The following is a 21717-nucleotide window of genomic DNA, read 5'->3' on the forward strand; positions in this document are numbered from 1 at the left end:
GCTTTTATGCAACAAATAAGCTTGCTTATTACAAATTTTTGCCAATTGTGTTCAGAGCATGTGAGCGGAGTGGAGCGGGAGCGAGCGGGGAGCGCGAGCGGGCGGATCTTGGACAGAGCGCAGAGCGGCAATTTCAAAAGGACGGAGCGTCGCATTTCCCGCTCCAATTTCGCTCCGCTCCGCTCACACCACGAGTCTGAAGCATGCTCAGTCAAGCCTGACCCTGAATCCATTTGTCTTGCACAGTCATCAACAGTAGACTATTTTCAGGCAAAACTCGGCTCAATAATGGAGTTCAAAAAGTAAAATGAGAATGCATACAGGTGTAGCCTATCAATATAAGTCGCTCCGGAGTAGCCTATAAGGCGCATCAGTCAAAAAATGTGCCATGAAGAAGAAAAAACATAGGCCTAGCCTCGCACTGGACTATAAGTCACATTTATTTATAAATGTATACAAATTTATAAAAAAAAAAATTAAAAAAAAAAATGTTATGGACGGGACAGTTCTCCGTTACGGACGTGAGCGCTCTGAAAGCGACTGCTTTAAAACTTTCACTCAGACCTCAAACAGAAAGCACAAAGCCTGTCTTTAAATTTAATTTCGTTTTGTATTAATTGTATCTTAATTTTAATCAAGGTTTCATCAACCAATTGTCTGGATTTAATAAGAAGTAAATATATTAGAAAATAGATAACCACGATACGAAGGCCCCGGCGTGAACCTGGAGTTTGTCTCATGAATGAACCGAAACTCAGCGTATAGCCTACTTGCCTCACACACCTGAGACATATATATATAAAGCTTGAAATGTCTACTTTTAAACAGAACAATTCAAAACGAAAGAAAACAGACTGCTCTCCCGTATGAAATGTGCATTTCTCTCAGGCGCGTTCACTACTGCGAAGATCACGAGTCAGCATCTTTCCAGCCGACAGACATAAAAAAAAATTAAAATGTCTTCTGCTATATTTTACATATTCATAATCATTTTGCCGGTTCGTTGTGACAGCTTTTAGGTGCCCTTAGGCCTACATGTTACGTGAACGCATCAGCACTGAAAACATAGAGATTTTTTTTCTTTTGGGGGCATTTTGTTTGTGTTCAGACTTTCTCATTTGCCTGCGCGATGTTAGAGGACGCTGTTAATAAAGTTGCGAGTAGGCCTACACATTGGATTCACGTTTATTATTATAGGCTATTTAAAAAAATACCCCAGTTTTTATGCCAGTCGTATCATTTTAATCATTTTTGTTGTATTTATCCGCCACACACCTTGAAGGCCGGTCCGTGTCTGATATTGTCTGATTTTAAACCGGTCCGTGGCGCAAAAAAGGTTGGGGACCGCTACAAGTGATATACATGTAGATTTTTTTCCTTTTTTGGAGCGAGCGGGGGGTGATTTGAGTGGAGCGCGAAGCAAACTGCGTTGAGCGCTGAGCGAAAATGAGCGGAGCGGCCTGATGTAGCTTTGAGCGGGGGAGCGGAGGGGTGAACAGTTCAGTGAGCGATGAGCGGAGATTCTCACCGCTCCACTCCGCTCATATGCTCTGATTGTGTTATGCTTCCGCTACTAAATATAGAAAAGTTTTTGTTTCAAAAGTTATGTGAAATTCGCAAAAGTGTGATTCTTTCTTGGCCTGTTAATTATTAACTACTAACTGTTAATCTTATCCACCAATATCTAAATTCATATCACAGAAATAAAGGTTCCAGTTCATTGTACCAAGAGTTGAAGGTATTGAGGTCTTTAAATCCCGGATTTCCCCCCTGCATTGACCTGTGTGCGCCTTTGGGATTACCAGCCATGTAGGACTAGTTCTCAGCTCTGATCTCAGCATGTGCCGGGGTCAGAGGGGTCTGCGCATTCGAACTGAGCCGAAAACTAAGTATGACATGTCATTTAAACAGTGTAGTGGGCTTTGAATTTTTAAACGTAGATGAAAAGTGTCATCTTTTTCCTCCTCCTGCAAATACAATTCAAGTTGTCTACCCCTCGATAATTCCATCCTTAAAGGCATGGCGAATGATTATACAGAGCGCTTCTCTCATTAGATTTGTTTTAACATGAAACAAACAAAGAAATAGATTAATTAAAAAGCTTGTGTCCTCTAGAGAGACAGTAAAAAGTAATTTGAGTAAAACGTAATGAGAGTTTCAGAGAAGACACTGCATCTTACCATGTCCACATGTTGAATTCAGAAGCCTAATCTTCCTATCTCTGTGTTTTTTTTTTTTTTTAGGTTCATAACAGGAACTTGTTATCCATGGATTTTGACCGCGTAACCAGGACCGAGAAAGTCTATGATGACCACAGGAAGTTCACCCTAAGGATCCACTATGACCATGCCGGAAGACCTACATTGTGGGCTCCAAGTAGTCGGCTAAACGGTGTTAACGTAACCTACTCACCTGGCGGCCACATCGCCGGCATCCAGAGGGGCACTATGTCGGTCCGAATGGAATATGACCAAAATGGGAGAATCATCTCAAAGATATTTGCAGATGGAAAGTCATGGAGCTACACATACCTTGAAAAAGTAAACATCTTTATCTAGAAAATTATCAGTTTGAAAAATAATGATCTTTTTTGTTCTGTAGACTTCTCTTTGTTGAACCCTATTCATTTGTTATATTAATAAGCTTTTACCTCGCATGCTTCAGCAATGTTTCCTTTCTAATGTCAGCTTGTGTTATGCATTGTTCCCGCACACAGCTTGACAACTTCCTCGTTCTTAAAATATCACAAATGTCACTGTCTTGATAATTAGAATATCCGAGAAATGCAAGAAGTTACAGTGTAATTTGGGTTTAAAAGTATTGATTATAAGCCCTAAACTCACTCTATTTAATGTTTCTTGCAATTCTAAAATGACCATGTGCTGGTTAGATCAATAGCCTCAAAATAAAAAATAAGAAGAGCTGCTTCCTGTTGAAATATAAACTCCAGTATATCTTCCCACTGACTTCCATATAAGTTGACTTTATTAAAAATGGTATCAGAAGGGGTGGGGGGTATGATGACTTAATCCTCGTTAATGAGATTTTGCCCTTCTTCATTTTTCAGTCAGTGTTGTAGAGCAGCATATTTGTCATTTTTATTCACCCTGAAGTGATTCTGTGACACCCTACAGTTTGTTGTGCAGTTAGTCATGTGGTGCAATGTGACTCCTGGGTACTTAGTGACCTTCAGTTTCACTGGGTGTAGAATTTCACATTTAACTGTTTGAAGTGCTCTCAGAATTTGTTGGGAATTACAATGCTTCATTAAATCAGCTTACTGAACATCGCTTTGTCATTTTCCTTTGGCAGTCCATGGTGCTGCTGCTATACAGCCAGCGGCAGTACATCTTTGAGTTTGACAAGAATGACCGGCTCTCTTCAGTAACCATGCCCAATGTGGCCAGACAGACCTTGGAGACCACCCGTTCCGTTGGCTATTACAGAAACACATACAGACCACCTGAGGGCAATGCCACAGTTTTGCAAGATTACAGCGAAGAAGGACTGCTTCTGCAAACCATCCACCAAGGAACGGGGCGTAGAGTCATCTATAAGTATGGGAAACTCTCCCGTCTGCTAGAAATACTTTATGATACAACACGGATTGCCTTTTCTTACGATGAATCTGCAGGCATGCTGAAAACTGTGGGGCTTCAAAGCGATGGCTTTGCGTGTACCATTCGCTACAGGCAGATTGGACCGCTCATCGACAGACAGATCTTTCGTTTCAGTGAGGAGGGCATGGTGAACGCCCGATTCGACTACAACTACGACAACAGCTTCCGGGTCACCAGCATGCAAGCAGTCATCAATGAAACCCCCTTGCCCATTGACCTCTATCGCTACGATGATGTCTCAGGCAAAACGGAGCAGTTTGGCAAGTTTGGAGTTATCTACTATGATATTAACCAGATCATTACCACAGCTGTCATGACCCACACAAAACACTTTGATGCCTATGGACGAGTTAAAGAGGTACAGTATGAGATTTTCCGTTCGCTGATGTATTGGATGATGGTACAGTACGACAACATGGGGCGAGTGGTGGCAAAGGAGCTTAAAGTCGGGCCCTATGCAAATACCACCCGTTACACATACGAGTACGATGCTGATGGCCAACTCCAGGTGGTGTCCATCAACGACAAGCCTCTCTGGCGTTACAGCTATGACCTGAATGGAAATTTGCACCTCCTTAGTCCCGGTAATAGTGCCAGACTTACACCGCTACGCTACGATATTCGGGACCGCATTACTCGACTAGGTGACGTTCAGTACCGGTTGGACGAGGATGGATTCCTCAGGCAGAGAGGCAATGATTTCTTTGAGTATAACTCTGCTGGGTTGCTTGTTAAAGTCTACAACAAAGTTAACGGATGGACCATCAAGTACCGCTATGATGGCTTGGGCAGGAGAGTTTCCAGTCGGAGTAGCCAAGGCCACCATCTGCAGTTCTTCTACGCAGACTTGTCCAGTCCCACCAGAGTCACGCACATGTACAATCACTCAAGCTCAGAGATCACCTCGCTCTACTATGACCTTCAGGGCCACCTATTTGCCATGGAGTTAAGCAGTGGAGATGAGTTCTACGTGGCCTGCGACAACATTGGTACACCGTTGGCCGTATTCAGTGGTGCCGGTCTCATGATCAAACAGATCCTGCACACAGCTTTTGGGGAGGTGTATTTGGACTCCAACCCAAGCTTCCAGCTAGTAATAGGCTACCAGGGTGGCCTTTATGAGCCCCTTACAAAGCTGGTCCACATGGGCCGCAGAGATTACGATGTTCTTGCAGGCCGATGGACCATACCTGACATTGATGTTTGGAAGCGGCTCAACAGCAACAACATTGTGCCCTTCAACCTCTACATGTTTAAGAACAACAACCCCCTGAGCAACACCCAAGAAACCAAGTGCTATATGACAGGTAAACACATCATTTTTTATAAATGTTTTGTTGAAACACACTGAGGGCAACATTATTTAATAAATCCATCCATCCAAACCCCTTGTCCTGTGTAGGGTCACAGGGATGCTGGAACCTATCCCAGCGTCTCGGGCCGAAGGCTGGGAGGATTATTTAATAGTCTGTAAATCACTTCAATGTTACATTTTACTTTCAACAATCTAAAACACCATGAGCACATGGTGCCAAGAATCCTCCTTGCACTAGAGTGATTATTTTTCAGGCTCTCGTCCCAGCCCCAGCTTGGGGTGTTCTTGCCTTCACAAACACTGCTTGTGAGCAATGACAGCACAACAAAGTCCCCTTTGTTCTTCATTCAGGTTGTTCCTCTGAAATATCCCATCAGTCTTTGCTTCCTCAGCCTGTGCGGGAGGTAAATAGTGGTGAATGCTCCCCAGTGTTAGACAAATAACACAAAGGAGTCCATGGAACTAGAAGCTAGGGGCTGATTCACTTTTCTCTCCACTTGAAAGCGAAATTGCAGCCTTACTCAAAGAAAACAAAATATTATAGTCACATTTGTAGTCTATAACAGTGAATGCATCCTGGTTTTTGACTGAAATCAAAGCCTTGGTTCATGCCCTTGCTACCAAAGGAAATTAATACTATAGAATCATATCAGTTGTTTATGTTAGATTAAAGTGTGTTCCCCTGTGTATTTCCTTTGCATATCCTCTTGAAAAGTTTAGTGGCAAGATGAGCCCTTGTTCTCTGAAAATTCAGACGCAAATAACCCTGCCCCTAAACCATACCTTGGATTCAACAAAAGTGAACCTCATGATAGTTTTCCAGAACAATGATTACCTTTCATACAGTACATAACCACTAAAAAAAAAAGACTATGCCTGGTTTCTTGCTTATGTTGTGTACTTTATACCATTCCTCAAAATGCAATGCTGGTGTGCTTCATTTGTTTATTCTTATGGAAATCTGCTAAGTTTGGCTAGCAAATAGCATGTATGTACTGGTACACTGACCAGACCAGAACTAACCGGCATACTCTAAACAAGCTTGTGCTAGTTTTTGCTTGTCTTTGCAGCAGGGTATAGCATCTGTATGCTAATATTATGGTGGACTAGCTGTATTTCAAGCTCAGATAAATACTCGGCCGCTAGGATTCACCCTCTGTCATTAAAGTCAGCTTTGAAGAAGGAAATCTAAAGATTCGGCTGGATATTAGATGTTCTTGAGTGGGCCGTCAGCCATTTATAAATGATGGCGTTGACATTTTCATTCCTCTCTGAAGTACAGTAGGTACTTTCAATGTCCTCAGTCATATTCATATTTAAAACAACTCTTTCAAGCGACAGCCTTAAATAAAGGAGCAGTACTCAGTGTGCACTTCATTGCTACAGTAATGTTTCTTCTATCCATGTCTAATGTGTTTGATGCAGCAGGGAAAAGTCACTAAATAGGATATTTGATTTTGGTAAAGTTCATACTCTCTGTATATTGTGATGGCATTTGCTATCTATGCTAATGCTTATAAATAATTATGCACAAATACAAAAATAAAAAGAAGAAAAAAACATTTTCAGATTATAGAAAGGGTGACACATTTGGTCACAGCATGAAATATGTATAATTATCAAGTGCACCAGCAGATCTAAAACATTGAGTTTCTCACATGCTGGAAGAAATAATATCAGAGAGATTTGGCTCTTCCTGTGGAGGATTAATCATATTTAGTCCAGTCTCTAAAACTACTGTTGCCTGTAATGACTGTGGGAGCTTATTTCGAAAAGGAGCTAACTTGGCATGTGTCCTGATTTGCAATGAATTATGGTTTTGAAATGTAGTTCACCCAAAAAGAGTAAATTGTTATACAGGCATTGTCAGTGAGTGTTGCAGTTTCCTTTTGCTCTGTTGTAAGTTTACTTCATTGCAGCATTTCTCTTCCAACAGATGTCAACAGCTGGCTAGTGACGTTTGGTTTCCAGCTATACAATGTCATCCCTGGCTACCACAAACCTGTCACGGACGCCATGGAGCCGTCTTACGAGCTCATTCACACTCAGATAAAGACTCAAGAGTGGGATAGCACCAAGGTAATTTATCCAACAAATTTCTCTGTTTGTTTGCCCACCTCTTTAAAAACACACCTGGCCTTTGACTTTAACTTCAGACTTTATTTGCAGTTACTTGACCTTTCAGTTTGCCACCTCCCTGTGGAGTCCACAGCAATCAGCCCAGATGCTCGCACGAAAGAGCTTGGCCTCTGCTCTGGCTCCTCGAGCCGAGGGAAAAGGGGTCAAGCTAAAGAGCCCTTGTAATAGGACTGCCATTAGGGAAATTCACTCCAAATTTCCTCCAGCAGCAACCATTGATTTCATCTCAGTCTTTCACACTCTTTAGCTCTTTAAAAGATGTTGTCTCCCTCTCTTTCCTCTCTTTATGCTTCTTTGTCTCAATGCTCTCTGTTTTTCTCAGTCTCAGACATGCACTGATTATCGAGCCTCCTTTAAGCCATCTGAATAATTGAGAGGCTAGTTGGACACGGTGGCGGCTCTTTTGGCGGTTGTTAAGGACACCTTACCTCTTGAGCTCTCCTAGCTGAAACGATTTTTTCTTCTGAAAGAATAACGGGTATAGAGAGCTGGGCTGAATTAGATGACAAATCAAATACTTTTTGGGAAGTTGACACATCCTTTGGTTTGACATGCACACCATCTAAAATTGTATATGGAAAGTCCAGTCCCCTTGTTGATAAGGGCTTCCATTCCAATGTGTCAAGCAGTATACACAACCTCAAGCTATCAAGCTCTATAATAAGCGAGCATTTGAAGCTGAGCGCCATGGGTGTGCCTCAGACATGAGATATGAGATTTTAAATGTACTGTGATGGAGCTATTTCGAAGCCATCGACCTGCCAGGTTTCATGTGGCTTTAATGCATTCAAGGAAAACTGAAGTATCCCCCCCAAAAAAAGGACTTTGAAGTTGTAGACACCCCAGATTTTGTTTTTATTTAGTTGAGTTGTGAGGGAAATCTCTTTTTCGAGAGTTTTGTTAGATTTTCATGGCAATGCAGACCCAACTCCCAACAGAGCCTTTCTTTTTCTCTTTCTCTAATAAATTCTCTTTTGGGAACCAACCATGATAATTTTATCAAAAGCACAGAGTCTTCTCTCGTACTGTGCTCTTGCATACAAAGCTGTTTTAATTGTCAGGGCATGCATTTAAAAAGTCTCCATCAATACAGCACAAAAATATTAAGTCTCAGTTACCAGTGGCCATTGGATCCAACCATCAACTCCAGAGTTTAGCGATCAAAAACAAGACTATGCAAAATGTACAACGGGAAAGTAGACTTTTCTAGTGTGACCACTTCCCAAAAACCTGTGAAAAGTTAAAAGAATTGCACTGGAAGGTTTGTTTCTCTGGGAGTGATGTGGGCTGACTTCAAATCAACTTGGACACAATGCAAAGATGCAACGATGGACTGGGCAGCAATCTCAACCCTCCAGGGAGACTCCCCCTCTATCATGTTCCTCGTAGGGTTCCTCTCCTATGGGAACCTTAGAAGTGCATCCAATAGCTCTTTCATGGCGCTTCTCAAAAGAAGAAAGAGCCTAATTCAATTCCAAACCCTAACTTGAATTTTCCATTTCAAATGAATGTGTGTGTATATATATATATATATATATATATATATATAAATTCTCAACAAGACAGTAAACACTTTTGAATGTTTACTCTGAGATTGAAACTTTACTGTGGAAGTGAGACCGAAAAATAACTGATTTACCCATAAATCAGCTCTCTCAGGCTCAACCCCACAAGCAAATATTTTCCCCTTTTATTAGGGTGCAGTAAACAGTTCTAATTGCCAACCAATTTGCTCTTTTGGCAATGTAATTGTGGGGTCATTAATGGGTTTTTAAAGCAGCTGCATTAAAAAAAAAAAAACTAATGGCCTCGCAGCTGCACTGCTGTTCTTTTGAGAGTCTGAAGTGGGTTATTTATACCATAATGCCCATGTTACATTTACAAGTCCTGCAGTGCAGAGTATCTAAAGGCATAGAGGAAATGACCCTTCATTACAAATAGCCTTTTCTCCTTTGAATTTCTTTTATGGGTGAAATTTGCTATTTTGCAACTATTAAGAAACCTACGACCTTCACAATAACAACTGAAGAGGAGGGATGATCAGGTGAATCTCACAAATAACATGATTCATGTTTCACCCTAAAAATGAAAGGGGGGAAAAAAGAAGAAATTATATTTTGCGTACAAAAAAAATTAACCGTTTTTGAGACCAAGTGACATTCATTTCATTACAATTAAGCAAATTCATTCTAATTAAGTTCCCATTAATATGATGTCCTTACCAAATTCTAATGCTGATTAAATAATTAGAGAGTACAACCATGGTGTATAATTTTTTTTTTGCAGCGTTAAAAGGACTGACGCTTTCAAGCTTCTAAAAGGACAAAATCATATCATAAAAGGATCATAAATGTGGTCCATACAACTCATGCGCAATGTTCATGTCATACAATAGTTTAGTTCAAATTGAATTTGTTATTCACTGAAAAACAGCTGGCCGAGAATCTCTGCAAACAGATCAGTTGAATTAATGAACAAATCTTTAAGATTTTGTAACTTTTTTTTTTTTCTGAACTGGATCAACTGGTTCATTGAAATTCTTAAACTCAAATGATTCCTTCACAAATCAGACATCACTACTTCTATCAAGGAATTTAGGATTTAAAAATAAAGGCAGAATTTCTTTTTTAACCCTTTAATGTGAATTTAGTGGAAAAAGTGCTTAAATGTCATAAAGTCACAATGAAATTAATGGTTGTAAAATGATGCCTTGTTGGCAATTCACAAAAATACAATTTAATATAAATATGATGTTTTTGGCTGAAATATGACATCGACTTTATGAGATTCACCTGCCCAGTGCTGTGTTCTTACTCTTAGCCAGCACTTCTTAATTCAATTGGAGGTTTTTTGGAGCAGGAGTTCTGCTTCTTACAGCAAACATGATGGAAGAACATGCTCTGAAAATTTCCAGCAAGGCTGGATAGTGAGCGCTGACTTTTTATTTAGACTCCCAGGGTTTCGAAGACCTGTGTGGTTGAGAAGTGACGTAAATGTGCAGATATCCACTGGATGTCCACAGATTGATCTGGACTTATATCAGACCCCTGCACTGATAGGCCTCCATGCTGTCAGACTGCCTGACCAGTGCTATTTGAATGATGCAGTATTTTTTATTTTATTTTTTTAAAGTCAGATTGGTAGGTTACAGCATAGACAGCCAGCCGTTTATCTCTCTGTGCCCTGTGAACTGTGACCAGAATGAGAAGGCTGGTGGAGTAAACAAACATACTGTGGCGAGGTCTACAGTATTATACCTCTAAGCCAGGGATTTTATTCACTTTTTTTTGTCAGCAAACACTTTTAATACTTAAAACATCTACTTGAAGTACCCCTGAGATTTTAAGTTAAAAAAAAAATAACATTTTATTTTAAATATATATTAGTGCTGGGCAACGATTAATTGCATCCAAAATAGAAGTTTGTGTTTACATAATATATGTGTGTGTACTGTGTATAATTATTTTGTATATATAAATACACAGACCAAGTGTATAAGAGCATGTATATATTTAAGAAATAGTTGCATGTAAATACTGTATATATATTTATACATAATTTATATTATATATATAAATGTTTAATATATAAATGTATAAATATTACATACATATTACTTATACATGCATGTGTGTGTAAATAATTATACACAGTACACACATATATATTATGAAAACATAAACTTTTATTTTGGGCATTTGGACACTAAAAGATAATAATAAAAATAATAAAAAAATCTGTCCTTTTCCTTTAAATCCTTGCTTATCGGGCCTATGCTACTCTGAACAATGCCTGAACTTCGTATTTTGTATTTTGAGCACTTCTTGCGTTGTTTTTTGCCTCTTCACGATGACTCGCTTAATTTAGTCCTAATTTGTAAGTCGCTTTGGACAAAAGCGTCTGCTAAATGACTAAATGTAAAATGTAAAAGATGCGTTGAAGAGAGAACTTGACCTCCTCAGAAGTGGTAGTTCTCCACAATTGATCGTGAACTCAGATTATCATCTGTTATCACAATCCAATCTACTTATAAAAGTCCCTCCCTGCATTTTTATTGCAACAAAATGTTGTTTCACGTTACAGAAGTAAAATGGGTTTAAACCACAGCTGACGTTCCTTTTTAAATACTGCAAATCGTCTGCAAATGATGCTTTAATAAAGAGAATCGTGAGAAGAACTCCAAGCCCTCTTCGGAAGCTAGTGGGAGGGAAAAATCACGGGAACCTGTTTACTCCCTACAAACTAAAAGTTTTATGGAAGATCTTCAAAATCACATGATTCGCACCTGTACATGAAATAGAATGAGTTCTGCCGCGTACAGTAGTTATATCAGGAAAGGTGAACTGTTTGAAGTGTTAATGAAGCAGCATGATTCTTGGTTGAGGGGAAAGTTGAGCAGCTGAACGCGGGGGTAGGATGAGTTTCCCGCTGAGATCACCCATCCTGCACAAGCCATCAGGAAACGTTACTTACTCCCAGGAAATAGCAGAAGCAGCAGCGAAGGCGGTGGGCGCAATGACGCCTGCCACTGGAGGAGAGAACATAATGAATGTGAAAATCACACACAATGATTTACAACGTACAATGTTTTGCTGAGATGAACCATGTCATAATATGTCACATTCGATCAGTTGCGCCAATGTTGTTTTGGAGATGCAATATCATACGTTTAATTTGATCGCTCAGTGAATGTACACTACCAGTCAAAAGTTTTGGATCGGTAAGATTTTTTGTCTCTTCTGCTCTCCAAGTATGCATTTATTTGATAATATTGTTAAATATTATGACAATTTAAAATGACTATTTTAATATATTTTAAAATGTAATTTATTCCTGTGATCAAAGCTACATTTTCAGCATCATTACTCCAGTCTTCAGTGTCACATGATCCTTCAGAAAGCATTCTAATATGCGGATTTAATGCTCAAAAAACATTCATTATTATTATCAATGTTGAAAACAGTTGTTTTTCAGGATTATTTGATTAATAGAAAGTTCAAAATAACAACATTTATTTGAAATAGAATATTTTGTAACATTATAAATGTCTTTACTGTATCTTTTGATACATTTAAGACATCCTTGTTGATGAATAAAAGTATTGATTTCTTTTATTTAACCCCCCCCCCCCCCCCCCCCTCCCTCCCTAAACGTAGCGTTTAATGTTACAAAAGATTCTATTTCATTTAAATGCTGTTCTTTTGAACTTTCTATTCATCAAAGAATCCTGAAATAAAAATGTAAATAACTGTTTTCAGCATTGATAATGATGAGAAATGTTTCATATTAGAATGATTTCTGAAGGATCATGTGACACTGAAGACTGGAGTAATGATGCTGAAATTTCAGCTTTGCATCACAGGAATAAATGACATTTTAAAATATATTCATACAGAAAACAGCTGTTTTATATTTCACAATATTACTGTTTTTTATCAAATAAATGCAGCCTTGGTGAGCAGAAGAGACTTCTTTTAAAAACATAAAAAATGTTACAGATCCAAAACTTTTGACTGGTAGTGTAGTCATCCATAATCACAGTGAAATCCACAAAAAGTTGATGTCAGGACACTCACAGGGTTTTGTTTGTCTCTTTGCAGTCCATTCTGGGGGTACAATGTGAAGTCCAGAGGCAGCTGAAGTCTTTCGTCCGACTGGAGCGCTTTGGCCAGATCTACGGAGCGAGTGATTCCGGCTGCCCCCAAACCCCTCTCTATACGCTCTTCGCCACAGGGGGGTCCCTCTTCGGGAAAGGTGTGAAAGTAGCCATCCGGGAGGGCCGTGTCTCTGCTGACATCATCAGCCTGGCCAACGAGGACGGGCGGCGAATCGCTGCAGTCCTAGACAAGGCGAGCTACCTGCAGGAATTACACTTCACCATTGCGGGACTGGACACGCACTACTTTGTCAAATCGGGACCGGTAGAGGGAGACCTATCTCTTCTGGGAATGACGGTGGGCCAGCGCACGCTGGAGACGGGCGTTAACGTAACCGTCTCGCAGGTCAACGCGGTCCTCGGCGGGCGTTCGCGCCGTATAACCGACGTCCAGCTGCAGTACGGGTCACTGAGCCTCAACGTCCGCTACGGCAGCAGTCAGGACGAAGAGAAGGTGCGCGTACTGGAACTGGCGCGCCAGAGGGCCGTCGCCACCGCGTGGGCTCGCGAACGCCACAGACTTCGGCAAGGAGAAGAGGGCTCTCGAGTTTGGACGGACGGCGAGAGGCAGCAGCTCCTGAGCGCGGGACGCGTGCAGGGCTACGAGGGCTTCTACATCGTATCGGTCGATCAGTTCCCCGAGTTGGCCGACAACGTGAACAACGTCCACTTCTTGCGACAGACTGAGATGGGTCGCAGGTGACATGAACGCAAGGGGAACCCGTGCTCGGACTCAGCGTCCGGGACTTCTTGCCAAAGACAAGTTTTGTTTGTGACCATATTATGTTACTTTATTTTTATGTTGACTGTGCCAGACTTATTTTTTTAATACATGACGTACATGGTTGCAAACAGTTGCACTGTTTCGACAGCAGAGTGCCCTTCTCTCTTTTGGTAATTCTTAAACCCTCTTCGTCCTGCTAGAAGACGGCGTGTGGCAGTGTCCGCGGTTTATTCGGTTCTGCCTTCGTGTTTTGTGGGTTTGCTCAAAGGAATATAGGAAGAAGGCTGGTAATGCATTATGCTCACTGGCTCAGCCTGCTGCCAGACGAGCAGATTGTTATTCACGAGCTTCACTCCACTCTGCCTTTTTCCCCCCGCGCCTCAGCCAAGGAGAGACCTCTTTTAATCGCTTCTTTTTATACTTGAAAGCCTACCGGCTGTGTCATACTTAAACAAGGACATTGGTGTTTGCGGTTCAGATACCTAGCTGAACCCATCTCATTTTCAAAAACTTGCTGTGGTGTCTTGTAATATTTTGGGACTGGGTGGCTTGCTGGTAACATCCATTTTTATTATTATTATTATTATTATTATTATTTCTACCATTTTGACCAAATGGCTTAAAACACATTTAGAAAGAGAAAAGACGAATAAAGAACGCCACTTAAAATCTGAAAAATGGACAAATTTAGTAAATAAATAGAAAATAGGTAGCCCCATGGTCTTTAAAGATGCTTGTGAAAATGTAATCGACATTGTTTGGGGAAAAAAAAGCTCCAAAATCTAGTGATCTGCCCACCTAGACTACAGTTTAAGGGTTGATCCTGATGCAACAGCTGTTCTAATAGGCAGGTAGAACATTTTATGTTCAAGGCAGCGAAGCAAGTATAAAAATCCAATGAGGTGAGAGAAATGTTGATATTTCTTTTTATTATTATTTTATTTAGTGCTCAAAAGTAGTCTGAACTACCCAATATTTTGTGCAATGCTGTTTTATGCACTGTGCATTTAGCATAGCAACATGCTAACATCAAACTCTATTGGAATTGATTCTCTGCGCAAAGCGCAATTTGTGTGCACATCAATCTCTTATGAGGTTACATTTTGTTAGGATGCCTATGAAGGCAGCTCCCTATGAAGGCGGTACACAGCACGGCAGCTCGCTAGGTTTTGGAATGGAGCTACTAAGACTTTATGAGGAAGGATTGTTTTTTTTAATAAAATAGTTTGAGATCAACATGTTATTTTATGGAAACATTCACAATGCACAGTATAATAACAGTTGTGAAAACATACAAAAATGTGAACATTTGTCCCTTTTATTGCTAATTGTTGTACTTGAACAATGTTTCAACACATGGAATAAAGTCCAGAGAGTTGGTCGATTCGGTTGATTTGTTTTCATGGTTAAAACAAAGAGTTGCATATGGACCATTCCTAAGAATGACAGTATTTATTTTAGTGCTGTGTTTTTTAGAGGAGTATACGTCCTCATGTTTGTCAGTGAAATAAACGCTTCAAGCGTAAAGCGGCATGAATGCTTAAAAAAAAATAAGCACATTACTTAAACGTGCACTCAGACTCCTTTTCTTTTCTTTTCTAAGAAATGTACTTGGTGCTCCAAGCACTGCACATCGTGGTAAGGAAAGGTGACAACCCCTGTGACTAGCCTTTGCCCCGAGGATCTCCCAAGCATGAGGCGACGTCGAGAGAGCTCTGAATGTGAAAGTCTGCAAGCTGCCTGAAACGCATTAAGGCCTGAAGGTGCGTCGTTTAGAGGTTGAAATGCACGTCAACCCACCATCTGGATATGTGAACTTCTAAGAGCATCTATTTCTGGTTGGATGATGTTAATATGTCGGAGATGATGGCGCTTCACGTTAGCGTTCGGTGTTCGCTGTCGCTCTTGGGGCAATCACTTTGGGATGGTCACCAAGATGAATAGATCAAGTGTTTTAAGCTGTATGATATTGTCGAGCATATTTTGGTTTCTTTTACTGTCATTGAATGCAGTGGCATCATGAGTCTGACAACATCGCTGTAAAAAGAACAACGCTGAATGAAGGGAAAAAAAAGCTATTTGTGTTCAATTGCACTGAAATGCATTGCAAGGCTTTTCTTTTTTTTGTAAACTTTCGGACTCATTTGGACTTTTCGTTTGTTCTCAACACTGTGTTTCTAAATGCTTCTCTTTGAAAATGTAAATAAGATGAGAAGAAGTGGGCTGTAAATAAAATGCAAATGTAGATACCTTTTAGAGCTACAGCAGTGAATCTGTGTAGTCTAGACGAAAAAAAAATAAAGAATATTTTGTGTTTACATTTATTTCACGTCATTGTGATTTGCACCGCAATTTTTCTTTTTTTAGAAACCGGTTTCCCGAACATTCCCGTTGGCTTGCATAGTTTAACTTATTTTATGTGAAAACTATGGGGAGCAAATAAACTCCCTTATTGACTTAAGTCTTTTTGTCCCCTAATTGCAGCTTTATCACAGTTGTGACTTTATGTCCTGCAATATGACTTAATATGGTCCACTTGCGACTTAGTTTCTTGTAATTGTTGCTACGACTTTAAACAAGTATATAACAACTGAGACTATTTCTCATAACTTAGACTTTATTTTTCATATTTGAGACATTAAACCTCAGAGTGTGCCTTCATTTCTTATTTTAACCTTTATCACATAATTACTGTTTTACATTTTTACTCTAAAGTGGACTTTCATTCTCTTTGCACTATGATCATATAATGAGTCGATAGAAAGATAGGCTACAATAATTGCAGTTGATATTACTGTTTGGGTCAATGTCACACTAGAATAATATGTTATTATGATATAGTAGGCCTACGGACGGTGCACATTTTAGATGTGGTAAATGCAGTAGGTCATCAAGATATTCCATGAATGCAGAAATGTGCATACTCTATGCTACAAAACTATAGAGATTAGCATGTTAGTACTAGTATGGTTCAGAATTCACATCCTTTACATTTAATATTCCTGGATTACTCTATTTTACCCGAGAGCTCCAGCTTGAAGGATTTCTGATGCATGCAAACACTATAAATCCAAATATCGCCAAACAAAGTGGCACACGGGGGAAAGTACACTGTCTGACTCTATTTCATGTCAATTTGCTTCCAAAGTGGAACTGCAAATTAATGCCTTTAATGTGGAATGTGACGTTAAGTGGTTCTGGCATCTAATTGTGCATTGTTTAATGAGGTGTTTACAATTTTCGGAAGTTTCGGAAGTGATTGAAATATTCATACAAAGCAATGAGGTTGTGGAGGAGGAGAGAGTTACACAAAAACAAAATAAAGCACCACCACCAAGTAGTTGTCATTTTTATAAACATTAATGTATGAGTCATAATGTAAATGTGTACAGTGTTTTAGCACTATTGCAACAGATGCATTTTGAGTAGACTACTTCAGAAAGAATACCAAAAGTTGGATTAATATGTCTTGATATACTTGTCAGACAGCCTTAGAATCTATATCTCTGTGTGCGAGCATCAGTTCTGAAGACACGAGTCGTTTAGGCATCTCAATATAAACCATGAGAAAGCGTTACACTCAACAGCAGTGAGAAACCGTAAATAATAGATGAATATCTTCAAACATGTCCAGATGTATGTGTTGCTTTATTTGTTCTGTGATTTTTTTTTTTTTTTAAGTACATTTTCCAGCTTTGGGCTAGAAAAATAAATAAATAAAATACCAGAATAAACTGTATTTACTGTGTTTTACAGTAATGTACTGTGAATTACTGTAAAATAACCAGATTACAAGCGATGCTGGTGGTGGGTGGCAATACCGTTTTGAGTATGTAGTCAAAGAAACAACAACAAAAAGCATAATTCTAAGTGTTTTTCTGATGCAAGACTTTGAAAGACCATTTTGAAAGACGTGCGTGAACGCTGTTGACTCTTCTGTCAGGCGCAGTTTAGGTAAATTGTGCCTGACAAAAACTATTTCCCCGGTTTCACAGATAAGGCTTAAATCCCAGTATAAAAAACACATTTGAGCTGTTTAAACTGGAAGTAACTTGCTCTGACATATCTTAAAATATATCAGTGCCATTGTTTTGTCTCAAGATGCACACCAGTAATGTTTGTTTCTAGGGCATGGTATTAAAAGCTACTTAAATGTCCTAATTGAACTAAGGTCTAATCCTGGCTTAATCTAAACCCTGTCTGTGAAACCAGGCCTTTATCTTGATTCAGTATCTGCTGTCAGATGAGATGTTGTCAGGCTATATGTCAGTTTTATTATTCTAATATTATTTTCATAGCTTGTTACAAAATAAAAAGTCTCTCACCTCTCACAAAAACTGTCAGATGTTACACTGTGCTCGCGGCACTCACTCACGCATGCAAATGTGGAGGCTTATAACTTCACTATATAAATAAATAACTAAATAAAGAGCGAATTAAATTACATGCATACACAATGTCAAAACTCTGTTTTGGAGGAGGCGTGGCTTTGGAGACGCTCTGAAGGGAGGGTGGGATCTTATGCTTTCAAAGCTAGCTTGCTATTGCTAGCCTCTCCGAAATTGCCTACCCTGCCTTTAATGACCTTGGGAAAATGTGGGTCCCATGGCCAAACCGTCTGAGAACCACTGCTATAGAACAACCATTTTAGCTCCCGCAAAGAACCTTTGAGTGAACAGTTCTTAAAAGAACCATTTATTTCTTGTTGTAAAGAACAATGTAATAAAGAACCTTTAGTGCATTGCAATGGAAAGCTTCCATGATTGTTAACCATAGATTCCATTAAAGAACCTTTATATTTAAGAGTGATAAAATGCAATTGTAGATTGCCTTATAACATTAAGAATGGATAAGGTGTCACTTTCCATATTTATATTACATATTGCCGTATGTGTCTAAAACGATAAGTGCGGTATTCAAGTGATTGACAATTATTTCTGAAGCTCTTAGTCGGAAACCTGTTCATAAATGAAATGATTTTGAAGTCCTGCCTCAAGGCTGAAATATAGTTTTACTCCAGGACTTCCTCTTGCTATCCATCTGTTCCTACTTGACTGTAAATTGAACCTTGAGAGAGTGTTGAGAAAACATTAGACAAGTGGGTGCTATTAAAATCAGTGAAGAACTGATTCCATATGCATGCATTGAGAGGCAGTCATTTATATTTCTCCATAAATACAGAACTTGCATAGACCTGATTTGTTCACTTTCAAAAGAAAGTTAAAGAATTTGAAGTCAACATGAAACAATGTTCACAAACCATTTTATTTCTGTAATCTAATTCCCGCGTGTAGTGAAACAGTCCGCAAGAAAAAGTCTTTATCCATAGGGAATTGGCTGAATTGTAGACGTACTATTGACACCATTAGAAATAGGAAAAGCAAGTTATTTCGATTTTGATTAAATATTACAAAGACAACATTTTTCTTTGGAATAATATGCACTGGTTAATCTACAATAATTATGCGTATTAAGACCTAGAGTCCATTTTCGTGTTGACTTGATAAAAAAAATATGATGCAAAATTTTCTGTATAAAATTCAGTGACCTACAGTATAGTATCCTAGATAAGGAATCTGGCTTATAGACAAGTCATAGTCAAGTTATAAGTCAAGTTCTTATCAGAGTAAACTACTTTGAGAACATTTTCCGTTACACATCAAATACATCTTCCCTTTATTGCAAGCGTTTGATGTTTCCTTACCACTGCTGTGCTGTCCCACAATGCACTTGATGAAATGTAAACAGAAATTTTGTGAAACTTAAGCAGAAACATGCCGGTTTGAAGACAAAATGTAACCTGAGATCTTTGACTGAGCCAATCAGCCACCTGTCACTGAAAAGCACAAAGCCGAGAGAGAAAAGAAAGAAAGAAAAAATAGAAAACCAAAGAGAACTTGTGTTTTTGCTTTGTGTCCAGACGAGTAAGTCAGGAGTAAGATGGAAGGAGGGAGGGCGATGTCAACACTCATTTTCTCTCATCTCTTTATTTCTCTTGTTCCTGCTGTCTAGTTTTCACAGGTCAGCATGAGGTCACATGATGTTCCTGCAAGAAGGGACACGTTTTCCCTGACAAAGATGTTGCCTGAGGATTGTCTGCGTGAATGTCAAACTATGAGCACTGCAGGATGCAAATTACCGTCATTATTTATCATTAAATTAAGCCCTATTATGCCATTTTAAATGTTCCTCATTTTGTTTTGGAGATCTCCTACAATAGATTTACATGCTTTCATTTTCACTTTAAAGGTGCTCTAAGCGATGTTGGGTGACGTCACTTCTTGTTGACGTTCAAAGTATTGTCAAACAAAACGGAGGCTAGCTCGACCCTCCCTCCTCCTCATCCCGTCCCCTCCCCCTCCCTTCCGTGCTTCCTGAAACAGTCATGAACGAGTCGGAGGCTTTCCCGATGTAAATTCGGGACTTCGCGTGTTCCTTCTCCTTTTCCCTCTTCTTTGCTATTTCTTCATCGGAACGTCGTCAATTTGGTCGTGTGTCGGCCATATCAAAATTCAAGAGAATATCATTTTAACGTTAGTCGTTGTCAGGACATCTCTCCTCTAGCTAACTTCCCTCTTCATGCTTCTCTCTCCTCCACTCCGCACACCCACCTTCAACCCCCACCCCCACCCCCAAATCATTCTTGTCAGTTATTGGCTGGAACACTGTTTGTTATGTTTCGTGGTCCAGGCTGGGCCAGTTTGTTTTTCTTGCCGTTTGTGGAGCCTGGGCTGTCTACAGAGACCGCATTTGTTTACAGTGTGTTCAGGGGACAGGCAGCTAGCAGATAGTGAGGAGATGTTTGCTGTATGTGACAAAAAAAATGTTGGCCTAAAAAACGCGTGACATCGCTTAGAGCACCTTTAATATACATTGCAGCATTACCTCTTTCCTCACAGAGTCTGAAACGGTTCTATAAAGGATTCATTCTCTAAACCCCTCCTTTCTGAGAACCTGCTCTGCTCTGATTGGTCAGATGAACCAGTCTGTTCTGTTGTGATTGGTCGACCGCTTACTAGGGCTGTCAAATAAAAATGCAAAATTCGAATTTCCGTTGAATATGCACATTCGAATGCAAAAACCGTGCATTCGAATTTTTGGTGTGTCAAGAGGCGCACGAGACATGATGATGACGTAACTGACGCGGTTTGTTTTTGTTAGCTTATCCAGTATACTGCGCGGTGCGGCTGCGATGTTAATTTGAAAAATGTCGGGAAAAGGCTTTGGTTGGTGGCAAAAATCGTGCAACAACATACTTGACCAAACCTGCACATCGGCCAGAGCTGAGTGTGTGTTTCATCAGCTGAAAACATTATCAACAAAAGGCACTCAGCACTCGCTGCAGATCAAGTTGAGCGCCTGGTGTTTTTGACAAACGATGTGTAGTGAGTAGAAGTGGATTGTTTCTGAATGGCAGTTTGCGATCTTGTGTCCATGTAGTACATTACGCTGTTGAAGTGTGTTTTCTCAGGTTACTGATGCACTTACAGTTTTATGCACTATTGTAACCTAATTTTCCTTGCACGCACATTAAGAAAATGATATTTTATTTAAGAACAATTGCTTTAAAAGTTAATGCACTTTAAAAAAGTGAATGTCATTTCATTTCAATAAAAGATGCAATGCTTCATTTGGTTTATATTTGCTTATTGCACTCGGTTGCGCCCTCTTGTGTGCATAGGAGACAATACAATACTCTTTTCCTCTAACAGTAAGTATTGCCTTTAGAATTTGAATATAATTCGAATTATGCTCATATTTATTTAGCAAATGTAGCTTTTCAGCGATTTTGACAGCCCTACCGCTTACAGTGCATTACCGTATCTGAATTTCATCTCCGGAGGCTTCCTCAGCGCTTGATACACAGTGATATGAACAGTAACGATGGCATCAAAATGACGTCGTATTAATTCGAGTGCAAGTCCTCGTTCTTTGGAAGTTCAGCAAAGTGGATTTGCTTTCACAGCGCAGAAAACAGCATATTCTCGACATGATGAAAACTCCTCCACTCCTCAGCTATAACTACAGTGTTTGAGGGCGGGTCAAAGTAGACCATAGATGGGAATTATGCAAATTTGTTACAGACCTACGTAGGTTCAAGCAGACAGTAAGACTGGAATTACTGACGACTCGTTTCAGGCAGTTCAGAATCAGTTCTTTGTTTCGGAAGACAATGGCTGCATCCAAATAAGCATTCTTCTCTATATAGTCGGCGAAATGTGATAAAAGAAATGTGTCCGAATTCACAGCACTCATAATAGAG

At 39.7% G+C, this 21717-nt stretch overlaps 1 protein-coding gene across 1 annotated transcript in view; it reads left to right on the forward strand.

Moving 5' to 3' along the window:
• The window catches only part of tenm4 (teneurin transmembrane protein 4), a 232444-nt gene extending 216693 nt beyond the window's left edge, over positions 1-15751 (forward strand). The window contains exons 28-31 of the mRNA XM_084419906.1: positions 2244-2540; positions 3313-4927; positions 6872-7014; positions 12675-15751. Of these exons, the coding sequence (XP_084276032.1) occupies positions 2244-2540; positions 3313-4927; positions 6872-7014; positions 12675-13433 (2814 nt within the window). The 3' untranslated portion in view covers positions 13434-15751. The remainder of the gene's footprint in view (positions 1-2243; positions 2541-3312; positions 4928-6871; positions 7015-12674) is intronic.
• The last annotated feature ends 5966 nt before the right edge of the window (positions 15752-21717 follow it).

The sequence above is a fragment of the Rutilus rutilus genome, assembly GCF_951802725.1.
Source record: "Rutilus rutilus genome assembly, chromosome: 9".
NCBI classification, from domain to species: Eukaryota; Metazoa; Chordata; class Actinopteri; order Cypriniformes; family Leuciscidae; genus Rutilus; species Rutilus rutilus.